The following is a 24108-nucleotide window of genomic DNA, read 5'->3' as shown; positions in this document are numbered from 1 at the left end:
GATACTTGGGAAATTATTTCCCTATAAATTCAAACAACCACATCAAGGTTTATTCTGTTTAGAAAAAAGGAATCTAATAACTGCCTGGGTATATTTTCTTTCTTTCTTTTTTTTTTCCTTTAAAGGGCAAACCCTAAGATATAAGGATTTCATTTAATTCTTAGAAAGTAAGCAAACTTAAAACATCAAGTTATCTGAGAGTGGGTAAGTCTATCGACTAAATGGTTTACAGTTTATGGGAAATTCCACTAGTTAACCTGAATTTGAGTCAAAGAGACTTCTGAGAATAAGAGACATTGACCAGTGAGTACAGAAAATCCAGGCTGTCCTTAACTCTCTCAAAAGACAGAATCTCAATGTAGAGATTACAGCCAGTGAGGTCATTTAGGGTAATGAATTAATTTTACGATACATCTAAAATTTTTGTTTTATTTTTTAAAAGATTTATTTATTTTAGAGAGACAGAGAGAGAGAGCAGGGGGAAAGGCAGAGGGAAGGAGGGTCTTAATTAAGCAGACTCTGCTCTCAGTGCAGAGCCTGATGTGGGACTTGATCTTATGACCCTGAGATCATGACCTGAACCAAAACCAAGTCAGATGCTTAACGAACTGTGCCACCCAGGTGCCCTGATACATTTTTTTTTTAATTAAGATTTCTTTTTAGAGCAGATTAGAGTTCATAGCAAAATTGAGGGGAAGGTACAGAGAGATCTGCCTTATACCCCTGCCCACCCCCCCCACACGCACAGCCTCCCTCATTATCAACATGCCCCATCAGAGTAGGATATTTGTTATAGGTGAGGAACCTACACTTACATATTGTAAAGTCCACAGTTTATGATAGAGTTCACCCTTGGTTTTGCTCATTCTATAGGTATATTGATCTTTTCATTGTTTCCACAGTTTTGTCCAGAAGCCGATTCATTTTTAAAAGCACAGTATCCTTTATTTGAACAACTATGTCATTTATATCATAAATGTGAAGTATATGTTATCAATAATATTACCTAATTATAGAAAAGAGTTTGCCTGAGAAGGGAGAGGTAATAATTTCATCCATGGAGTAGTTTATAGAGAGGACAGACCTGAGAAAAATTCTGAGATTTCTTAAAAGCCAAGAAAAGTTGCATAAGTGTAATATGACTCTTGTGGGGGTAGAAGCAAAAATAATAAGATGATTCTGGGACTAGGAGGATGAAGAAGAGAAACTCTTCCTATATTATAATTTTTGTTATGGTTCTATTAGTTTCAAAGGGCAATTTGACACAAGAAAAAATGTCCCAAGTCTGACAGCCATTAGGAAAATAAAGCAGGATTCTGAGTGAGTTTGAAACATTGGTCAAAGCACATGAAATATATTCATCTCTTTATAACTTGCATCTGTTTAACTAGGAGTTTGAGAATGAGAGGAATGTGCTCTAGAATCAGACTGTTGAGGTTTGAAATCAAGTTCTATCACTTATTACCTATGGGATTATGTGCCAGTTATATTAAACACTTTTTAAGAAAGTTTTCATAGGGGCACTTGGATGGCTTGGTCAGTTTAGTGTCTGCCTTTGGCTCAGGTTGTGATCTTGGGGTCCTGGGATGGAGCCCCACATTGGGCTCCCTGATCAGCAGGGAGTCTGCTTCTGCTTCTACCTCTGCCTCTCCCTTTCTGCCCCTGCTCATGCTTGCTCTCTGTTTCTCAAATAAATAAAATCTTTAAAAAAAATTAAAAGTTTTGTAAATAGTATCATTTCATGGCTTTGTAATAAAATATGATACTAGTTATAAGAAGATGCCTTGGAAAGAATATGAAAATGATTTCTAGAGGTTAATATATGTAGAGAAAATGATGACATACAAACTTTTTGGGAAGATTTAGCTAAGAGAACTACACTATTCTAATCATTGCTAAAAAAACAACTTTCCAAAAACAAGAACAGAATTCCATTGCCAATTATAATGGAGTAAAATGGACCAGATTTATTATCTCATCTTAAACAAATATCACACCGAAAAAAAATATATGAAACAATGCTTTTTAGACATTGGACAGCAAACATATATGCTGAGGAGAATTCTGAAGCCACAGTGTGTTCAGGTCTCACTTTTTACGTTCCGTTGGGTATGACAAGAGTTGAAACACAAATAGAACTTGTGGACTTCCTGCGTGGAGAGGAAAATGATGAGACTTCCAGGAAGTGAAGGCAGCTAGAAGATGCAGGTCAGAGTACTAAAAAGGGGAGAGTTACAAAGAAGGAAAGCTTCAAAGATTTACAAGAAGTTTTCCTAGAATCTTTAGTTGAAACTGAGTAGTGCAACTGTTTGAGTGTGTTATAATAAAGTTTTCATCTGGTCTCTGTCCTAAATTCTTGAGAAGCAGCTTCTAAAAGCTTAGAATTAAAAAAAAAAAAAAAAGCTTAGAATTTCTCAAGTGATAGTGTCTTTGTTCTTCATGGTGGGCCCCAGAGACCATGCTTGAGATTATGCTAATCAAACGACCTATAGTGGGACCTCAGATAGTTTCAGGATACTGGGCTGGCCATGTTGGAAAGATCAACCACTGATTAGAGGGTTGAAGCTCTGAGGTAGGTGTTAACAGCCTGACCTTCTCCAGAAGGGGAGGGTGGCTGGAGTTTGAGTTAAATCACATGGCCAGTGACATCTGTCATGCCTATGTAATGTAACTCCAATAAAAACTTTTGACTACCAAAACTCAGTTGAGCTTCCTGGTTGGTGAACACACTGATGTGCTAGTGAGGTGACACATCTCACCCAGGGAAAGGACACAGAAACTGTGTTCAGGACCTCCCAGACCTCATCCCAAGAGTCTCATTTGTCTGGTCCTGATTGGTATCCTCTATAATAAAACTATGTATAGAACTTTCCTAGATTCTGTGAATTTTTCTAGCATATTAAACCTGAGGGGGTAGCAAGAACCCTCAAACTCGTAGCTAGTTGGTCAGAAGTGAAGGCGGCCCAGAGAACTCCTAAATAGGCAGCTGACAAGTCAACAATTTTGATAAGTCTTCCTGGGACTATGATCTTAGCCTGCAGAGTCTATGCTAAGTCTGGGTAATTAGTACCAGTACTTATTACTGTATTACAGTGAAGAAAACTATCTGAATCTAGAGAAGAATTACTGGAAAGGAGCTGGCCAAGCTCACCCTGGGCTGGGAATAGCTCATATTTTCAATAGCCAAAATGAAGAAACGTCATACTCAACAGTTCACTGAGTAGAGTTCTCAAAAGATACTGCCTCAATAGTGCGACAAAATTAGTCGACTTAAGGCTATGCTTCTCCTACCTAACAAAACTTAAAAATCAAGAACTGGAAGGAATATATTGTTACAAGTGACTTAACTGCCTCCAAGATGAAACAGAAATACTTAGAAAATAGTCCAGTCTATTGTTTACTCAACAATGTAAAATTTCCAATAACTGGCATCAAAAGAGAAAAATACTAGGCCTATAGAGAAACTGGCAAATATAACCTATAATGAACAGGAAAAAAAAAACCCATAAAAAAAAACAGACCCAGAAATAACACAGTAAGACAGTAGACAAAATCATTAAGAGTTATTATATTTACATATATTTTTTAATTTTATTTATTTATTCATGAGAGACATGGAGAGAGAGGCAGAGACACAGGCAGAGGGAGAAGCTGGTTCGCTGTGGGGAGCCCAATATGGGACTCGATCCCAGGACCCCAGGATCACGCCCTGAGCCAAAGGCAGATGCTCAACAACTGAGCCACCCAGGTGCCCCCATTAGGAGTTATTATAGATATACTCCATATGCTCAAAAAGATAGAAGAAAGAATGAGCATGTTAAAGGAGAGAACCAAATCAAACCTCTAGAGATGAAAAATAGAACATCTGAGGGTAAAAATATCTATATATTTATATCCTGGGTAGGGTTAATAGCAGATTAGATACTGCAAAAGAAAAGATTAATTAATGTGAACATATAACCATAAACACTATCCAAAATGAAACAAAGGAAAAAGACTGAAAACAAAAATGAACACGGCTGATCTATGGGAGACAATCTCATGGTCTAATATACACGTATGTGGTGTCCCAAAGGAAAGAGGACATGACTAGCAAAAATACTTGAAGGAATTAGAAAAAATGAGCTAAATTTGATAAAAATATGAACTCACAGATCCAAGAAGCTCAACCAATCTGTAGTCTAAGGAAAAGGAAGACTAAATAAGAGCACATCATGATCAAAGAACTCAAAATCCAAGGTAAAAAGACAATTGTAAAACTGTCGGAAAAGAGATGGGTTACATACTGAGGAACAAAAATGAGAATGACAGACTTGTCAGAAACAATACAAGCTAAAGATAGCAGAACATCTTTTTTTTTTTTTTTTTAAGATTTTATTTATTTATTCATGAGAGACAGAGAGAGAGAGAGAGAGAGAGAGAGAGAGAGAGAGCCAGAGACACAGGCAGAGGGAGAAGCAGGCTCCATGCAAGGAGCCTGACGCGGGACTCGATCCCCGGCCTCCAGGATCAGGTCCTGGGCTGAAGGCGGCGCTAAACCGCTGAGCCACCGGGGTGCCCAAGACAGCAGAACATCTTTAAAGAAAAAACTACACACAAGAATTCTATATCCAGTGAAAATATTTCAAAAACAAAACCAAAGGTGAAATAAAAATCTCTTAGACATACAAAAAGTTGAAAAAATTCATCACCAGCAGACTTCAACTAGAAGAAATTTTAAGTCTTTCAAGATGAAGGAAAGAGGACACCAAATTGAAATATGAACCTATAGAAAGAAAGAGCACCAGAAATACTAAATATGTGGGTACATTTCTTTTTCCTATTAAAAAAACCCCCAAAACTCTCTATAAGATAACTATTTAAGGGAAAAGCTGTAACAATGCACTATGGGGTTTACACACATAGAAGTAAAATATATGGCAACAGCAGCATAAAGATGGGGAAAAGAGCATGAAAGTATACTGTTACAAGGTTTTATACTACATAATGATATGGTACATTACTTGAAGGCAGATTTGGTAAGTTAAAATGTATACTATAAACACTAAAAAATCCTCTAAAAAGACAAAATAGGGCAGCCCCGGTGGCTCAGCGGTTTAGCGCCGCCTTCAGCCCAGGGCATGATCTTGGAGACCCAGGATCAAGTCCCACGTCGGACTCCCTGCATGGAGCCTGCTTCTCCCTCTGCCTGTGTCTCTGCCTCTCTCTCTCTCTCTGTGTCTGTCATGAATAAATAAATAAAAATCTTAAAAAAAAAAAAAGACAAAATAAAGAGTAAAATTGTTAATAAGGTGATATTATGGTTGAACTGTGTTTCCCCAAAAAATATATTGAAGCCCTAACCCCCAGTACCTCTGAATGTGACTTCTTTGGATGCAGGGTCTTTGTAGATGTAATCAGGTTAAGATGAGGTCATTTAGGGTGAGCTCTGATTCAGTATGACTGGTGTCCTTATAAGAAGAGGGAAATTTGGATATAGAGACACACGGGGAAAGGGAAGATGGCCATGTGAAGACAGAGGCAGATACTGAGATATGCTCCCACAAACTAAGGAACGCCTGGGGCTACCAGAAACTAGAAGAGACAAGGAAGGATCTTCCCTTGGAGGCTTCAGAGGGAGTATGACTCTGTCAACACCTTGATTTTGGATTATACCTTTTTTTTTTTCTTAAGATTTTATTTATTTATTTGAGAGAGAGAGCTAGAGAGTACAAGCAGGGGGAGGGGAGTAGCAGAGGGAGAAGCAGTTCCCCACTGAGCAGGGAGCCCGATGTGGAGCTTGAACTCAGGACCCTGGGATCATGACCTAAATTGAAGACAGACTGAACCACCCAGGCACCCCTGGATTATAGTTTCTACAATTTTAAGTGAATAAACTTATGTTGTTTTAAGCCATTCAGTTTGCAGCACTTTGTTATGGCAGCTGTAGAAAACTAAGATAGGCAATAAAGGAGATAAAATGGAATCAGTAATAATATTAAAAACCCACAAAATTATCACTAAAGTTAATACATTTCTTTAGCTTTAAGTGAAACATATAATTCTGTATTTTATGTTTATATATATTCTTTAAGATTAGTATTTACTCAGCCTGTATGATGTTTTTCTGTAGGAGGCCTCAGGCTCCTCCTCATAACTGAGCCCTAGACAATCCTGGTCACCTGTCTGTGAGCTGGCACTCTTTTGAGACTTACCACCCTGGCATTTCAGAAATATTGAGACCTTTTAGATAGTCAAAGTATATATATGTGTGTGTCTATTTTAAGGGTTATGGTACACGTTCACTATTTTAGGAGACAGAGTTGTATCATTCTTTTCATACGTTAGCTATGGTTTGTTTTTGAGAGGTTGAACAGGAAAAGGAAACCCTATTTAACACCATTTCTGTGTGTCACTGGATTCATTATTTAAAGATTTATCAGAAGATTAATCTTATGATCTGTGTACAGAAGTGCATAATAGGGGAAGGGGAGAATGAAACCTAACTGTACTTGACTAATGAAAGTCATGTAAGGAGAAGAAAATTATTTTGGTGGAGTGTTCAGAATATCTAGTTTAAATAAATTCATGAGTCAATTAGAGTAAAATAAAAAGACATTTTGGTTACCTTTGTCTTGACTTGTATTAAAATACTCAACTAAAAATTACACTATTCTTTTCAGTAAGCTTGAAATTTCTTTAAGATTTTATTTTTAAGTAATCTCTGCACCCAACGTGGGACTCGAATTTACAACCCCAAGGTCAAGAGTCACACACACGCTCTATCAACTGAACCAGCCAGGTAGGTGCCCCTAGAAATTTCTAATTTGACATATTCAAAATTTATAATAGTCATTCTAGAATTCTTGCAAGAGTCAAAACCTGCCCAAAGTGAGTAATGTTTTATAGCAAGAAAAGCCAACAACATAAAATAATGAAACCATAATAAATACCTTGTTTGTGGGCCAGAACTTTGTGTTTGTGCAACAAGAATTGGAGTTACCTCTCGACTATTTCCACTCTGTGAGAAGACAGATTTTGTTCCAGTTTGGCCGATTCTGGCAACAGACTGTAAAACACAAAAAGTCTAAGGTTTGTGAATTATAAATTGCACTGAAAATGGTAAAAGACACCATGATGCTGCTATCTACTTTTCCTAATTCAAGATTTCATAATATATACTGTCATCTGAAAACACAAATTGTCATTATTATTTTTTTAAAGATTTTATTTATTTATGAGAGACACACAGAGAGAGAGAGAGAAAGAGAGAGAGAGGCAGAGACATAGGCAGAGGGAGAAGCTGGCTCCCTGTGGGAAGCCTGATGTGGGACTCAATCCTAGGACCCTGAGATCACGCCCTGAGCCAAAGGCAGATGCTCAACCACTGAGTCACCCAGGCACTCAATTATTGTCATTATTAATGTCAATTAATATATTAGGGTTAACATCAAGCTATTTCCTCATTTTAACCTCAGTATTTTTATCTTTATACTATCCTTTCATTTTTCACTTTAGTTTTTAAGGAAAAACTCAAACTTCCTGAAAAATTCCTAAAAAGCCAATTATTACACATTTTCCAGGGAGGCTAAGTGTTACAAGAATTTGTTGTTGTTGTTGTTAACAAGAATTTTAAGACAGCTGCTACTCTTAAGATTTATGATCTCAGGGCAGCCTGGGTGGCTCAGTGGTTTAGCACCTGCCTTCGGCCCAGCACGTGATCCTGGGGTCTTGGGATCGAGTCCCATGTCGGGCTCCCAGCGTGGAGCCTGCTTCTCCCTCTGCCTGTGTCTCTGCCTCTTTCTATCTCTCTCTCTGTCTCTTGTGGATAAACAAATAAAATCTAAAAAAAAAAAAAAAAAAAAAAAGATTTATGATCTCAGATTTATGATCTAATATAAAAAAATAATACACTAAGATTTTATATCCCTTCTTTGACACTTAGCAAGGATATTCTATAGTAGTTCAGAGGAATAAAATTAAAAAAATTACCTGATCATTTCTCACATCCTAAGCATATTGCTCCTAGAATGAACACTTCTTTCTAGTGCGTTGAATTTTTCATTAATTGGTCTCTGTTCACTTGGAGGAGAAAAAAGACTTTCCTGCCCCTCTGTCTTTTCTTTTCCTTTTTTTTTTTTTTTTTTTTAAGATTTTATTTATTTATTCATGAGAGATACAGAGAGAGAGCAGGGAGCCCAACATGGGACTCAATCCCGGGTCTCCTGGATCAGGCCCTGGGCTGAAGGCAGCACTAAACCACTAAGCCACCTGGGCTGCCCCTCTCTGTCTTTTTGTTTTCCCCCTCTGTCTTTTCTAATTTATCACCTGACTTCTATTCATTTTCATCACTTGGCTTGTTTATTTTTTAAAAAGATTTTATTTACTTGACACAGAGAGAAAGAGCACAAGCAAGGAGAGCAGCAGGCAGAGGGAGAGGGAAATGCAGGCTTCTTGCTGAGCAGGGAGCCCCATGTAGGGCAGGATCCCAGAACCCTGAGATCATAACCTGAGCCAAAGGCAGATGCTTAACCAACTGAGCTACCCAGGCGCCTCCTCTTGGCTTCTTTATAAAATAATCTGTGACTGTTACACAAATGGATATTTTTAATTTTTTTACTACCAGATAATTTTCTTCAAAATTATTCTCCAAAATCTATTTACTTTGATAGCCACTGTACATAATTCTCAAAATTTATATAATAACTTATAATAACTAAGTTTCTCACCAGATATGAAAGCCTTATTTTAGTCTTTCCTGTATTCAACGTCACTGATCATGCCCTCCTTTTTGAAACTGTGTATAACTTCCAAAATAGCATGGTATCTTGATTATTTGTCCTATCACTTCATTTGCAGGCCCTTTTTCCTTCCACTGTTTTAAATTAAATATGCTTTGTGTTCCTCCACTATTCTCTTTTCCTAAGAGAGGCTGCCTATTTCAACAGCTTTAATTATTATTTCTATCACCTATTTCTATCATATTCTTTCCTCAACGACTAACTATCCACTAATTATTTTCATCTAATTTAACACTACCTCAAAATTAAACTTTATAATCCTTCCTCCTCTTCATCTCCCAAATTGGGACCTGTATATTCACCTAAGGGACAATTCTGGCCCTTTCTTACTTAACAAAGATCTATGTACTGTACACAATATTCAGTTTGATATTTTTAATTGATACTACATGCAGACTACAAGTACAACTTTCCTGTGAATGTCTTGTACTAGGGTAAGAAGAGAACAGGGACAGAAGAGGATGAGACAGCAAGTGGCTTGAAATCACCTACCGATCACTGACTAACTTGTCCTTGATTGCTATGGCTTGCATGGTTTTGGCCCACTTCACCTACCACACTAATTACTATCCTACTATGTCTTCTTATAATTGTAATAAACCAATTTCAACAATTATACTTTCCATAGCTGCTCTTAAAAATGAGATTTAAGATAATTCACACATTAAGTACTTTGCAGCCCTTTTTTACTAGTCTTGGAGTTTCTATTATTACTATTATTTCTATTAAGGAGCTATTACAGAAACAAAAGTTCACAGATGCTAAGGAATTTTTGGAGTCAAAAAACCAAGAACATATATCTAGGAGGGTAAAGGCTTTATGTCAGTCATATACTAGTATGACTTATTTCGCTTCCATTTCTTAAACATCTATTAAGGATGGCAAAAGGCATTTTACAATACATAACCTAATTTCTCACAGAAACCCTGTACCACAGACCTGTTTCAAACAAATGGCACTTTGACCTCTAATGCCATGGACCTATATAAAAGAACAGTACTTAAAAAGTCTCAAAACTTGTTTTTCTTAATAATGGCAGGTATAATTTCTGTTATTTATATTCAAAGTGATAGAAACCATTTTAATTCTGTTTAAAAAAGGGGGGGGATCAAAAGTAAAAATCTGAGTGTTTATTTCGCTACATGCTGAAATAAAGTATACTTGTGAGTTACAATCTTACATGGCCAAAGAGCAACCAGCTTTGTGTCTCCTACTACAACTGGCAGCTTGTGACAATGATGATCTTCTTTTACATTTAGATCAACAACTCTAAGGTGACAATCCTTATATAAAGTCAGACTCTCTCTGAAATTGCTTTTAACAGGTTGGAATTTTAAATGAATTTCTTTCATCAACATCAAAATTGTATTTCACATGGAAAATACCTTTTTTGAAGGGGCTCCAGTAGATGGCACGTCAATTACAGAAGATGTATTAGTGTAGTTTTGTAAATAGGATCCATCTCCAGGACTTGGGGTTTCTAATGGCAAAATCCCAAAACTGAGAAGAGGTTGAAATCAAGGTGTCAAAAAGTCATCAAGGCATATATAAAGCAGCAGTATACTTAAATTAGAAGGTCTAAAAGGAAGAGAATGGCAAATCAGTCTTGGGGGCAGTGAGGATCTGAGGGGCAGATTTAAAATAAGCTGTGAATGTAGACTACTCCACCCACCATAACTAAATTAAAAAGAAAAAAAAATCAAACAAGGAACTAAATTGAGCAACAACTACTGATCTCAGGAGATTTATTGGAAATAAAGAAGAATGGCTTTGTAAAAGCAAAGATCCAAATGATCAAATTATTTCAAATTCTTGGGATTTATACACTGTTACAGACAGTCTCTAGAGACTACTGAATCCATTTGTGGATTCAGTGAGTTGTTGTAATCTCATGGTCATGGTATTTTAGTTAACTCTCTGGCCCCAGGATCCAATTCATAGCATTTATTCTAGCACAGAATTTTTTATTATGACATTTTTGGGTATGTATCCTCTGGGCTGGGTTCCTGTATTTATACATGCATATACTTCTAATAATTTTGACAAAATATTTCCTATTGATAGGTGTCAATTCTTCTGTGGTTTGGAAAACAGCACTTTAACAGTAACCACTGCTGTCACTGATTATATCATAAGCATTCCAACATTTCAAAGGTTCACTGCTATTCACTGATGCACAGCCAAAAAAGATAGTATCTTTTAACACACAGACTAGCTGAAGAAGACATATTGAGGAGTTTTACATTTTTCTCCAATATTTAGTATTAAATTTTTTATCACAGGTGGTGTATTTCTTTTACTTCATTTTCTGAAAACAGAATAGGTCCATTATTGACTTACTAAATGCTTCTATTTTCATGACGATTTATAAGTTGCTGTTCATATTAATTGATTTCTAATCATATGAATTATTACAGATCATTTAATATTATAGCACACTTTAAAGTATTTTTTGTTTGTCTTACCTTGGGGTTAATGGGCTAAGAGCAGCTGGTCCTCCTAATAAGCTTCGACCAGTTTTTGGTTTATTTTGAACCTGTTTAGATAATATGGAAGTTCCTGTTCCAAGAGGGACAGTATCTGGTGAAATTACAGCTGAATCAATGTAAGACACTGAGGAATCTGTATTCAAGGAGTACTTTGAATTGGACGATTCTAAATTCAGTCTGTTTAATTCCTGAAACAGAAAATTTCTACCATGTCATTTATGATACATTATTTAGTTTATTCTTTTCTGTTTTTCATAATAGTTGAATACTAGTATATGATACACTTACAATTGTGTCTTGAGGTGTTTCTGTAAGAACGGTCTCAGGCTGTCTGTGAGATAAACTATGATTAGATACTAGTGTTGTACATGAGCTGGGCAGACAGTTGCTAAAGTTCTGTAAAGATGTTAATTTAAATGTTTGGTCAGGATCTGGCTTTTCACCTGTGAAGCAGAAAAAAAAATATGCCTCTGAGGATATGAGGATTAATATTTTTTTTCAGATATGCATAAATCAGTGAAAATAAGGCCTTATAAAGTTTTAAAGTTCTCCTTTCTCAGCTAATCAAATTTACCTCCTAAAAGCCCATCTATCAATTTATTATAAAAATTTACCCCTCAGATAAAGCTATAAATTTAGAAATTAAACTGAACTATAATAACACTAATTTTTAATATAACAATTCATAAGAAAATGCAGATTTCTGTGTTTGTTTTAAAGCAGAAAGCAACCAGATCTCACCTGACTCAAGGTAAGGAGTGATGGTCAAGAATTGAAACCCAACAGACATTATAGTTTTAAGCACTTCCATGTACATATAACACAATGTTTTAAAATTATCCTTTTTGCATCCTAGAGCACATATACTAGGATACTCTTTCCCCATACTCTCCAGGTCTTATTTACCTAACAGTTTCTGCTCTGGGCAATCTATTATTTTCTTTCCTTACCTAAAAAGCTATTTTGGCTAGTGTTATACTCACAATTAAACTCATTCTAGAGGACACAAGGTCACATCATTTCTTAAACATGATTCTATTATCTTATTTCTTGTTCTCAATTTTAACAGCCTTTAGCTCTGAAAAATATTTTTCTTATGAATAATTTTATCACTCTCCAAAAATTAAGGAGGAGGAAAAAAGAATAAGTAGGGGAACCCTCCCCTAGCCACCTCTATAAACCTACCTATTTCACATAATGATTCAAAGGGGGACCAGAGGAAAGGATTTAAACTAAGGCTCTTTTGGTAACATTCTGATCCTTTGGCAAGCCGATCTGTCTTGCTGTAAAGACAAACAAATAGATTAGACAAGCTACACAACCCAAAACACTATGAAGAAATTTTTGATACAAAAATTAAGGTAACTCTTATATATGTATTTGTACAAACATATTTAAATTCTGAGAGTACTCTTCTTGATGCTTCCCTAAATTACCAGGTTCCCCTTCTTACCATTCTTCTATCTCTATTATTTAGGGCAGTTCAAATGAAAAGTCTGGTGAAAGCAAGCAGAACATGAATTGAATGAAATACTAGCCTAATAAACTGTTACTGCCTTCTTCAGGCAGAATTAAAATAGCTTTTGGTTTCCTGTCAGATGCTAGAATTACTGAAGGAGAGGTGGATAATACCCAAATATTTCAGCCTTATTCTTAATTTTTAATGTAATATCCCAGTGGTAATTTTGGAAGTAACTTAAATGCTTTAAACATAGCATATCTAAATGATCAGATTTTCTAATGAAGTAGAAAATGGCAAATGGCAAAATCCCAAAACTGAGAAGAGGTTGAAATCAAGGTGTCGCTTTTTTTTAGGTTTTATTTTTTTAAGTAATCTCTACTCTCAGTGTGGGGCTCAAACTTACAATTCTGAGATCAAGAGTAGCTCTTAATGAAAAAAGTTTCCCAAAGAATTGGGGTGAAAAAATTATTAAGATGGTACTGGTACCATCTAAGAACAAGACTTACTACTGGTTGTATCCTAAACATAGAAGTATTATGAGAAAAAAAAAAAGTCTCATGAGCTACTATAGACAAAAAGACCAGTAAAGAGACAAAAAGATATTCTAATAAGCTATAGCTACAAAACCACAACAGGTATGTATCTAGATTACTGGGTGCAGTTTTGGTCATAAAACAGGCACATGACAGCTGAAATGAAAAGCCATGTTTTTGGAGCAGAGTTTTCCCCCACTGGATATATAACCCTTTAATATTTATGATGAATTAAAGGGACCCTTCCTTTATTCTTTCAAAGAGAGGAGGGAAAAAAAACCCTCATGGTTAGGGCCTGATTCAACTGTATCTTCAAAACTTGTTAATAATCTTGTTTAAAAATAATTAGTAATACATATATTTTTAAACACTTTTTTGGCTTTATTAACCTTTATTTGAAATAATTTTAGACTCATATACAAGTTGCAAAAATAGAATTCCCAGGTACCCTACATCCAGCTCCCTCAATGACAAAAATCTGACATAACCACAGCACAGTTATCAAAACTGGGAAATTGACAATAGCATAATAACTGTAAACTAAACCACAGACTTTATTTGGATTTCAGCAGTTCTTACATGCACTCATTTGTTTATGAAAAGTTTTGTGAAATTTTATTGTGTAATCACCATCACAATCAGGATACAGAACTGTTCCAACAGCCCAGAGAAACTCCACAGCTGCCTCTGCACAGCCACACTTGCCTCAATTCTACTCTCTGATCTGACAACCACTAATCTGTCTCTATCATAATCCTATCATATCTATGTTTTATGATAAATTTTGTTGCTCCGCATCATCAGCACTTGGTATTGTCCAGTTATTTTAGCCATTCAAACAGGAGTGCAGTAGTTTCTAACAGTGTTTTTTACTTGTCTTTCCTTGAGAGCTAATGATTTGGTGTATCTTCTCATGTGCTTACTTACCATCCATATATCCTCTTTGGTAAAATGTTCACTCAAATATCTCACCCATATTCTAATTAATTTCCTAATTTCTAAATTTCTTATTATTGGGAATTCAAGAGACAAATCTGTTTCTACCAAGTCTTCCCTACTTAACATTTTACCCCTCCCTTCTTAATCAGGTAGAACTGATTATTCCCTCCTTCGGACAAAATACTGCTCAAATTTTAATCACAGCATTTTTATTGTGATGATAAAAACTTACAAACTTTTGTTTATTGCTTCTCCCCTATTATAAATCTCTGAGGGCAGGGACTGTGAGTTAATTATCTTTATATTCCCAGTGCCAAGTACTGTGTCTAGCCATAAATGGAGGATGGACCTCAAAATTTCTTGAATAAATGACAAGAATAATCATAGTCGCAGGAACTAAAATTCATTACTCCAAGTCCTTTTATTTATTTTATTTATTTATTTTTTAAAAGCCATGAGCCAAGGACCGAGCACAGCTTTTTTATTTTTTATTTTTTAAATTTTTATTTATTTATGATAGTCACACACAGAGAGAGAGAGGCAGAGACACAGGCAGAGGGAGAAGCAGGCTCCATGCACCGGGAGCCTGACGTGGGATTTGATCCTGGGTCTCCAGGATCACGCCCTGGGCCAAAGGCAGGCACTAAACCGCTGCGCCACCCAGGGATCCCCCTCCAAGTCCTTTTATTAAGATAAATGAAGACATTGATATTATATCTTTACTTACTCCTGTTCTCAAAAGAGTGGTGTCATCTGAAAATGAGGCCCAAAATTCAGCCAAAGAATTTATTCTGTTCAAAAAGGCATTTTCAAGGTTTTTAAAAAACTATTCAAACTAGCCTCACTTTTATCTTAAATAGACAAGCAATTCTCAACCATTTCTCCTATAATATGTAACAGGTGACATTTATACATGCAATACACTCCCATGGGTAGTTTGAACATTTCCTGTTACCTAACTATATCTCTACCCTCTACTCCCCAACTCAAACAGTATTTCAGAATAGAAATCATTGTGAACAATATTATAGTGATGACTTTGAATTCATTCTCACTTGCTTTCAAAAGACTAAATTTAAATAAATGTAAAGAAACTTTAAATACATTTAAAATTCTTTGCAAATTGCTATTATTTCAACTACCATTATAGGAAATTTCTTATGACATGCCTCAAAATTAGGATGGCAAACCAGATGGGAATTGCTATTTTATTTATTACTAAAACTTGCGTTCAGTCTTTGTTCTAAGGAGATGTAATATTTAATATAAAAGAGAAAACTTTACTCATTTCTTCTTTTTCCTCAGTGGATCACATGAAAATATTCTCCTCACCCAAGGTAAACCCATATGTACATTCAATTATTAGGTAGTGCTGCTGTAGCTACTATCATTAAGGCAAAGTGGATAGTCAAAAATGGGATCAACATCTCTACTACTTTATAGGTTTTTTTTTTTTTTTAAGATTTTACTTATTTATTCATGAGACACACACAGAGAGAGAGAGAGAGAGAGAGAGAGAGAGAGAGGCAGAAACATAGGCAGAAGGAGAAGCAGGCTCCATGCAGGGAGCCTGATGTGGGACTCGATCCTGGGACTCCAGGATCACGCCCTGGGCCGAAGGCAGGTGCCCAACTGCTGAGCTACCCAGGCAGCCTTACTACTTTATAGTTTTAACAAGGTCAAAGAACTAAAAGACTGGTGTACTCTTCAGCCAAGTGCTGTTTGATAAACATGGATAATATAAGTTTTTTTAAACCACAAAGACCTAGTACTAGAAACAATCTTCAGGTAATTTGATTCGTTCTTACTTACCAATATACATGTCCCAACAACGAAAGAGTAAAGCAAGCTGAATCACCAAACTCAGTAACAATATCATCATGGCTTTTCTGCTTATTAAACACTCCACCAGATAAGATCTGTTCCCCTTCTGCAAGCCTTTAAAACACAAATTTACAGATTAACAAATGTCAGTATAAAAAGTACTGTGTGTAAAGACATTCTTTATTATCAATGTACTTCCTAATATGGAAACAGATAAAGTAAAAAGTCCATGGCACCTTTAGAACAGCAACAACTATGTATTTAGAATAATTTGGAGACTGGAAATTTATGATCTTAAAATTCCAGTCTTGCCTTTAAAAACAGAACCAGATAAATTTAGTCTCTGTATGTACAAATGTAGTCTGAGCAACATACACGTATTACTCATATCCAAAGAAATGGAAGGCCATTATACAGGGGGAAAATGTGGATGGTTCTTCATTAACAGATGTGGTGGTCCTTTTTAGTTCTATAATTTCTTGAAATAGGAATTGGCAAGCAAATTAAACAAGACTAACAGATTTTAACTAAAAACTGCATACTTAATGGTCTCATTTTTAGGTTTATATTTGTCAATTATGTTTTCTTGATATAGAAAATCACAAGTGTTACCCAAGGCAAAAAAAAAAAAAAGACCTGACTTCTCTATATGTTTTTAGCATATCAGAGTTTGTAATGGTTTCTGTTCTAAAGTTTTTTTCAAACATCATGTGGAAAACCCTCATGTAAGTTTACACAGCATATCCTAAACACAAAAGGTGATATCTACAGTTCTTTTACTGTCAGTGGGACTTTTAAAAAACCATGACTACTTGTGAATAGGTAAGAATGTCTAAGGTTAAGAACTGACTTAAGAAACTAGCTAATTAAATAAAATTTTTAAGAATTTAACATTAGAACCTTTGGAGTAAAAATAATTCAGTAACAAATGTTTCAGAAATTTTATAAATATTTTAGCTAGCTTTAACTTAAAAAGTCATCAATTAGACAATAGACAAATACAATAGTTATTATTAGTCTGGGAAGACCTCATTAGGCTTATTTGTGTCCTCTCACTATAAAACTACAAACTAAATTCACTTACAGCCTTTTACAATTATTCCATCTCTTTCAGCACAGAAGAGTTTAATATAAGATAACTACCTACATCTATAGCTGCCTCCAGATTCAGAATAGGGACAGCTGACTTGATTTAACAGTAATGTTCAAAGTAAGTGTTCTCTTGAATCTGCCCCCTTGCTTCAAAGGGATAGGAGTAGTGGTTCCCAAATAGAATGATCTTGAAAGGCAAATAATTATACAGCTACTTAGACACAACGAAGTGTTAATCTCAGGTGAACAGGTAAAGAGGTTTTCAGGCTTATTCCATTTGAAAGCAAAGAAAGGAAATAATACTTCAGATAATTCTGGAAAATGCTAGTAATCAGTTATAACTTAAGTTTCTTCAGAGTTAAATTCTAATATTTATTACCATAACAATGAAATCGCTCCATAACAAAAATGATAATGCCATAGGCAACAGTATAAACATTTTAAGTTATTGAAACAGACAAATCTCTACTACCAAATAAGAGGGGAGAAAGGGAGTCAGAGTTTAATCTATCAAAAGGATTTTATCCAAAATTCTACAGTGTAAGTAAACAAAATTAGATAGAAAAGATTTAAAAACTTACTTGCTGAGATCAACACAACATTTTGCAAGCAGGTATTTACACTGCGGTGTAGTACAACTGTGTCCTTTCAAGAGTCTATATGCTTTATATGCCTTTCCTGAGCGGTAATAACAGGTTGCCAATAAAAACAAGGCTTCCTCTGAGTGTACTAAGAGCACATATGAAAAAAAATGGCTATTATTCAGTATGTTGAAAGGTAATCACTGTTTATCTGGTAATAAACAAGTTTAGCAACAAAAAATTAGTCATGTTATTTAATATAAAACAATCATTTATTAATCCAAATTTGAATTGAGAAATACTTTACTGATAGAAATCTTAGCTCCCCAAGTTCTGATTACCTTCTTACAAATAACCAAGGAAATAATACAATGAAGACAGTCATTGTATTTTCTATAAATCCTTAAGAAAAGCATGTGCTTCTGCACACACCTACACACCCACACCTACCTTTAAATAGAATACTACTAAACTGTCTTTCTTTTTGCTAATATTTTTCTAATAGACTCTTTGAGAGAAAAGAAGTTAAATTTCATGAGAGGAAAACTCAGGATTATAAAGCTAATTACCAATCTGAAATTATTTTCTAAATTAAAAAAGGACCAGATTTTTAAAAACACACACTTATTTCTAACACCAAATATACACTAAATTATATTCAAGATAATTTAAGACAAAAGAAAAATTCTAAATTGTGAATACCCACAACACTTAAACACTCAATTGACAAACTTAACACTTCTACAGTGACAATTATTACACTGGCCTGCAATGGCAAGAGCAGAATTATTCAATTTGTTCCCTAGGCTTCATTTAGGAAATTAATGAAATGTGGCATTTCCCCCCCTTATTTACTGTCTCCCAAACTGACCATCACCTCACTTCTATCATTGCAAGCTCCCAACCAATCTAGGTAAGAATCCTTAGAGGAAACAACAAAGGAGAAAGAAAGAAGACAAATCACAAATCTGTGCTTCTAAAAATGGGTTATATGATAATCTCAGTTGGGTTGAGGAATGTTCTAAACCAGTGGTTCTAAAGTGTGGTCCCTCTACTAGCATCAGCATGACTTGGGAGCTTGTTAGAAACAGAAACTCTTAGCTTCATGTTAGAGACACTAAGTCAATAATTCTGGGAATGGGTACTACCAATCTGTGTTGTAACAAACCCTTCAGGCAATTCTGATGCACACTGAAGTTTGAGAATCACTACTCTAGCGGACAAGATAAACTTGTCACATTTTCTTAAAAAGTTGACTTCACTCAAAGTTCAGGATAAAAAAAGGTAATTTGAAAGTTTACTCTTACAAAGGTTCTTTTGGGTCATATATACATGCAAGCAAAAACTAACAAAACCTTTCTTCTCTGGTCTTTTTCATGAAACCCTAGTACAAAAGAAATATGCAATGAATGATATGTAGTAAATGATAAGAAAATCTGGCAACATGTTAATGGAATGTACATAGTAGTAGGGCATCAGAAGCAAAAAAAAAATGAACAGGAAGCTCTATTGCAGTGAGAACAAATTCTTAATTTCACTGAACTCTAAGTGCTAATTCACATAAAATAGAAAGTGTGATTTCTTCTTGATTTTGCAAAGGCCTGGTTTGACTTATAAGTTTTTTTAAAATATTTTATTCATTTATTCATGAGAGACACACAGAGAGTCAGAGACATAGGCAGAGGGAGACTTGATGTGGGACTTGATCCCAGGACCCCAGGATCATGACCCAAGCCAAAGGCAGATGCTCAAGCACCGAGCCACCCAGGTGCCCCTCACTTATGAGTTTTTAAAAACTACTGATTACGCCAACAAAAATGGCTCCCCAAAACTAGTTTTACTTTTAACAATGCTTTATCAAATGTTTTATCAAATATTTTGCTTATAAATATTTGATTATGTTTAGGTCCATTTTCTTTTTTTTTTTTTAAGATTTTATTTATTCATGAGAGACATAGAGAGGCAGAGACATAGGCAGGAGGAGAAGCAGGCTCCCTATGGGGAGCCCAGTGCAGGACTCGATCCCAGGACCCCAGGATCACAACCTGAGCCGAAGGTAGACGCTCAACCACTGAGCCACCCCAGGCATCCCCGTTTAGGTCTATTTTCACTGCAGAAAAATTCCATATAACATAAAGATACCAAATATTCTGTCTGTGATTTTAGTGCCATACTGTAATTACCTTTTTGAAGTGTAATAACTTAAAATCTACCAGTTCAGATGGGAATATGGATTGGAAGTTTAAGCACACCTTAAGGTTAATGAAAGTGTAAGATATTGAAGTAAATCCAGAACCACTTGAAGGGCTATGAAAGACTTGGAGAGACCTGGGTGGTTTTTGAGGCTCCTCAGAAATAACTCAACAGTCCAAAACACTGAACCAGTTGTAGTGTGTTATAATAAAGCTAAAAAGCATACACTATTAACAAAGAGATTTCATCTGAACAGTAACTCCATTGATTGACAGTGGCTGCCTCAGGTGCTAAATTAAAAAAACTTCTAAGGCTGATCATGGCTTAGCTAGTTAAGTGTGCAGAGATCAAAGTAACAGGATGACCTAGAAATAGTTATAGATGTCTGCATGACATTTATTTACCATCCTTCACTTAGAGCCTTAAATTGAAATATGTGATTGGGAATTATATGGTCCATAATATATTTTATAACCAGAAATAAAGTCAACATGGACTCCACAGTCACTCTTGATGTAATACTGAGAAATCAATCATGTACTAGTTAAATTATGGTACATCCATATGATGGAACACTCTCGAGTTGTCAAAAGAAGAAAAAAAGTCACAGAAAGATTTCCAGAATGCATTGTTAAGTGAAAAAAGCAAAAACAAAAAAGAAGTTGTAGAACAGTACTGAAGCTCCTCTTCTTACAGATTAGGCTTCAAAAATTGAAAGGTCATTTTATAGAAGTCCAAAATAATTAAGGGGGTTTAGGCTTGCATCCTCCAGATACATTTCCATCAAATAGGAAGGTGAATTAGTCCCTCAGTGCTTTCAAAGCAGAGAAGACACCTCTTCTTCATGTTGACTTACAATGTAAATGAGCAGCCTTTTCCAAAACGGACTAGTTTTGGCAAGACTTAAAAGTCTGATGAATGAGGATTCTCTAGTCTTGATAAACTCTACAATTACTATACAGAACTGCTTAGAGGTTAGAGTACTCTGCTGTTGTCTTGTCATGAACTCTGACGTCGTGAGTATTCAAAGGGCATAGAATCTATGAAATCATCTATGATTTGTGACACACTTTTCACCTTAATTTTTTTTTTAAGATTTCACTTATTTATTTGAGAGAGAGAGCGCATGCGCACGAGAGCACACAAGCTGAGCAAGAGGCAGAGAGAGAAGCAGACTCCCTGCTGACCAAGAGGCCCGATGCAGGGCTACATACATCCCAGGATCCTGGGATCATGACCTGAGCTGAAGGCAGAGGCTTAACCAACTGAGCCACCCAGATGCCCCACTTTTCATCTTGATTATCTTTTTTAAGTTCTTAAATCAAGGATAGGCAGTACAACACATGTGTTAGAACTATGGACTCTAGACTGCTTGGGCTCAGATTCCAGCACCACCACTTATTAGCTTCATAACTTATGGCAAGTTAGTTTCTTAGTCTCTCAAGTTTTTCATCTGTAAAATAAGGACATAAGAGATACTGATTTTCTAAGGGTGCTACTAGGATTCAATGAATTAACATAAAGAGTACTGAGGATAGTACTTGACCCATAGTAAGAGCTGTATGTGCTATTATCAAATTATCTTCGGGTTTCTCCTTAATTGACAATACCTGAGTAGTCATTTGATAGTAATGTGGGTTATACGTACACGGCACTGAGCTACAAGCTCAAATACTTCCATTTCATCACTAACGTTTCTTTTGCTGAAGGATTTCAATTGTCTGGGTGCTGTGCTTTTCAGATGCCACATGATGCATTCCATCCTTTAGAGTCATTTCTATTGTTAAATACCTCATTTACATGTACAACATGAGTATTTTAATATTATTCCCACTTTTTTTCTCTGCAGTTGTTTACACCCTAAATTTCAGTACTAACTCGTTTTATATTTGTTGTATATGACAGGATTAATAACGGTTTAAAATACCTTGAGGCCAGGCATAGAGTAAATAGGTAAGAGGGGTGAAGGAAGGCTTAGAAAGGCTTTTAGTGTTGAAGCGGGGAAAGTGGGCATTTGTAAGGAGAAAGCAGATGGCCAGATTGTACAGGGCTTTGCAAGCTGTCTAAAGATTTAGGGATACATCCTTATAGCAATCAGATAGCTCTGAAGCATTTTAAGAAAGAAAGTAAGGAGAATGGGTTGATTTGGGAAGTGGAAAGAAGAGGCAGGGAAGGATAGATATGGGAAGACCAATTAGGAAGCTTTTCTAGTAAGAGATGTCTTAGATTAGTGTAGGAATGTTATGAATCCAACTTTGTATGCATTGAGGTTGGTGTGTGTGATGTTTGTATGAAACAGCTAAATTAATGCAATGAAACAGTTGAGTCTCAAGTTAAAAAATGTTTGTTGGGAAGACTTGAGTCTTAATCACTAACACATTATAAAAATGAAGACTATCACAATTAAGTAGGATCATCTTTTTCACTGGCAAGCATTTAACTATGCTGGTAAAGGTTAGCTAAGCCAATGGGCCAGATATCCTTTTGGAGGCTCCCCCTCTCCCAATATAACAAGCTGACAGAATTTTTAGACTAGATATATGTATTAAATTCTCCAATAATGACCTAAAAATGAAACCACATCATTAGCAGCATTCTGGATATTTCCACTTAATAATGACCTTAACATAAATTGGTAAATAATTTTTTATTAAATGTTGCCATTTGTAGTCACATATTTCTGTGAGTTTGGGCTCTCAATATCACAGCTAAGACAGAGAAGAGAAACAGATGCTGAACCTTTTACTCTGGTTCACTTCTCTTCAACTAAGCCCAATTTACTGAAATCAACATACCCAGTGCAATTTCTACATCTGGCCCATTAATCATTAAGACAGGTAGAGAACTATTTTATGATAACATAAAATGTATTTATACTTAAACATTTTGTAGTGTAGGATACAAAATCTACATTGAGAGAGAGAATACTAGATTTCAAGCAACTGTGAGCTTTGCACAAGGACCCTCAAGATAACTTAGGGAACACATGTTGACACAATTTCTTCAGCTACTTTTTTCCCTGCTTTTCACCAGTTACATAAAATTGCCAACCCCATATGTTCTCATAAATAGCAATTTTTCATCTTTTCCCAGAGGTCCTAGGCATATCCTTATAAGATAAAATGCACACAAACTTACATCTGGTTAGTTTTCTAAACAAAAATAAATCATCTCGCTCCAAGGACCTATCATATTAATTGTATTAATGTATTCTTTGCCCATATAGTCTAAGGCTGTTTCTGTTTGTTCCTAACCACCCATTTCTATTTATTCCCAACAGCTAAATATATATATATTACAATTAAAAACCTTAAAAAATTTTAGAGGTACTATATGCTATCTATTAGTGCAAGGGGAAAAGCTGAATCTATATTCTGTCCAGCAGTTAATCAATTAGCAATGGAGAAAAACCTAGGTCAAGGAGATCAGGTATTGGGAGTGGGAAGGAAAAATAGGTGCTTACAATGGCAGAAGGGGATATGAAGGGAAATGATAAGATTAGGACAGTTTTTCCAAACAGCAAGTCTCAATTCACTGTGGATTGTGAAATCAATTTAGTGGATATCAACCTGCATTAAAACAACAACAACATCAACAAACACTCAAATAGAAAATATCAGAGTGCATCATATACAAGTTAAAAAAAAAAATCTGACAAGCCACTGTATTAGAATATGCTAGCGGAGAGGAACTTGTAAAAGACTTCCTACGTGCCAGAAACTACAGCTGATTACTATAGTTAGTGCTGAAAACTATCTTGTTAAATAGATATTCTTCTTCCTAATTTAAAGATGAGGAACATTAGGCTCAGAATAACTTCTTACCTAAGAGCAAATGAACATGTGAGTTGACAGTCTCTCTTAGACCATTTTGTCTACACCACAGTCTAGGTAGGCTAACTATGCAACTCTTAGGAGAGAGACAGGAACTAGTGAAATTGAGAAATTATTTCAAGAATTTGGCTTTCAGAGGGTCCTGTCCATCTACTTCTTTAGCCTCATGCTGTATTGAGTGTCTTTTCTTAAAACATAGGAGCTACCACTAGTGGCATGGGAGGCCACTGAGCAAAAGGGCAAACAGGTTATATCTAATATACCAACTCTGATCAATTATTATTGTCAGCCAGCAACTGTGTCAACAAGAATTCCAAGGCTGGTTCAATGGGACTAAGTAGTATGATAGATTAGTGATGTCTATCATAAATCAGAATGACAT

At 35.6% G+C, this 24108-nt stretch overlaps 1 protein-coding gene across 13 annotated transcripts in view; it reads right to left on the bottom strand.

The window, feature by feature from the left end:
• The window catches only part of CDC27 (cell division cycle 27), a 70450-nt gene that overhangs the window by 25703 nt on the left and 20639 nt on the right, over positions 1-24108 (bottom strand). For 6 of the 13 annotated variants that reach the window (XR_012009196.1, XM_072781270.1, XM_072781264.1 and 3 more), the window contains exons 3-9: positions 17701-17848; positions 16016-16141; positions 12455-12552; positions 11558-11712; positions 11246-11457; positions 10166-10280; positions 6933-7066 (exon numbers count right to left, since the gene is read on the bottom strand). Coding sequence is in view for 12 of the 13 variants with exons in the window: in XM_072781270.1 (XP_072637371.1) it covers positions 6933-7066; positions 10166-10280; positions 11246-11457; positions 11558-11712; positions 12455-12552; positions 16016-16141; positions 17701-17848 (988 nt within the window). In the remaining variant the exon portion in view is untranslated. The remainder of the gene's footprint in view (positions 1-6932; positions 7067-10165; positions 10281-11245; positions 11458-11557; positions 11713-12454; positions 12553-16015; positions 16142-17700; positions 17849-24108) is intronic. The other 7 variants (XM_072781272.1, XM_072781273.1, XM_072781267.1 and 4 more) reach the window with 3 other exon arrangements.

Source organism: Canis lupus, chromosome 16 (assembly GCF_048164855.1).
Source record: "Canis lupus baileyi chromosome 16, mCanLup2.hap1, whole genome shotgun sequence".
NCBI lineage: Eukaryota > Metazoa > Chordata > Mammalia > Carnivora > Canidae > Canis > Canis lupus.
The sequence above is the reverse complement of the archived record's forward strand: the minus strand, read 5'-3'. Positions and strand labels throughout refer to the sequence as shown.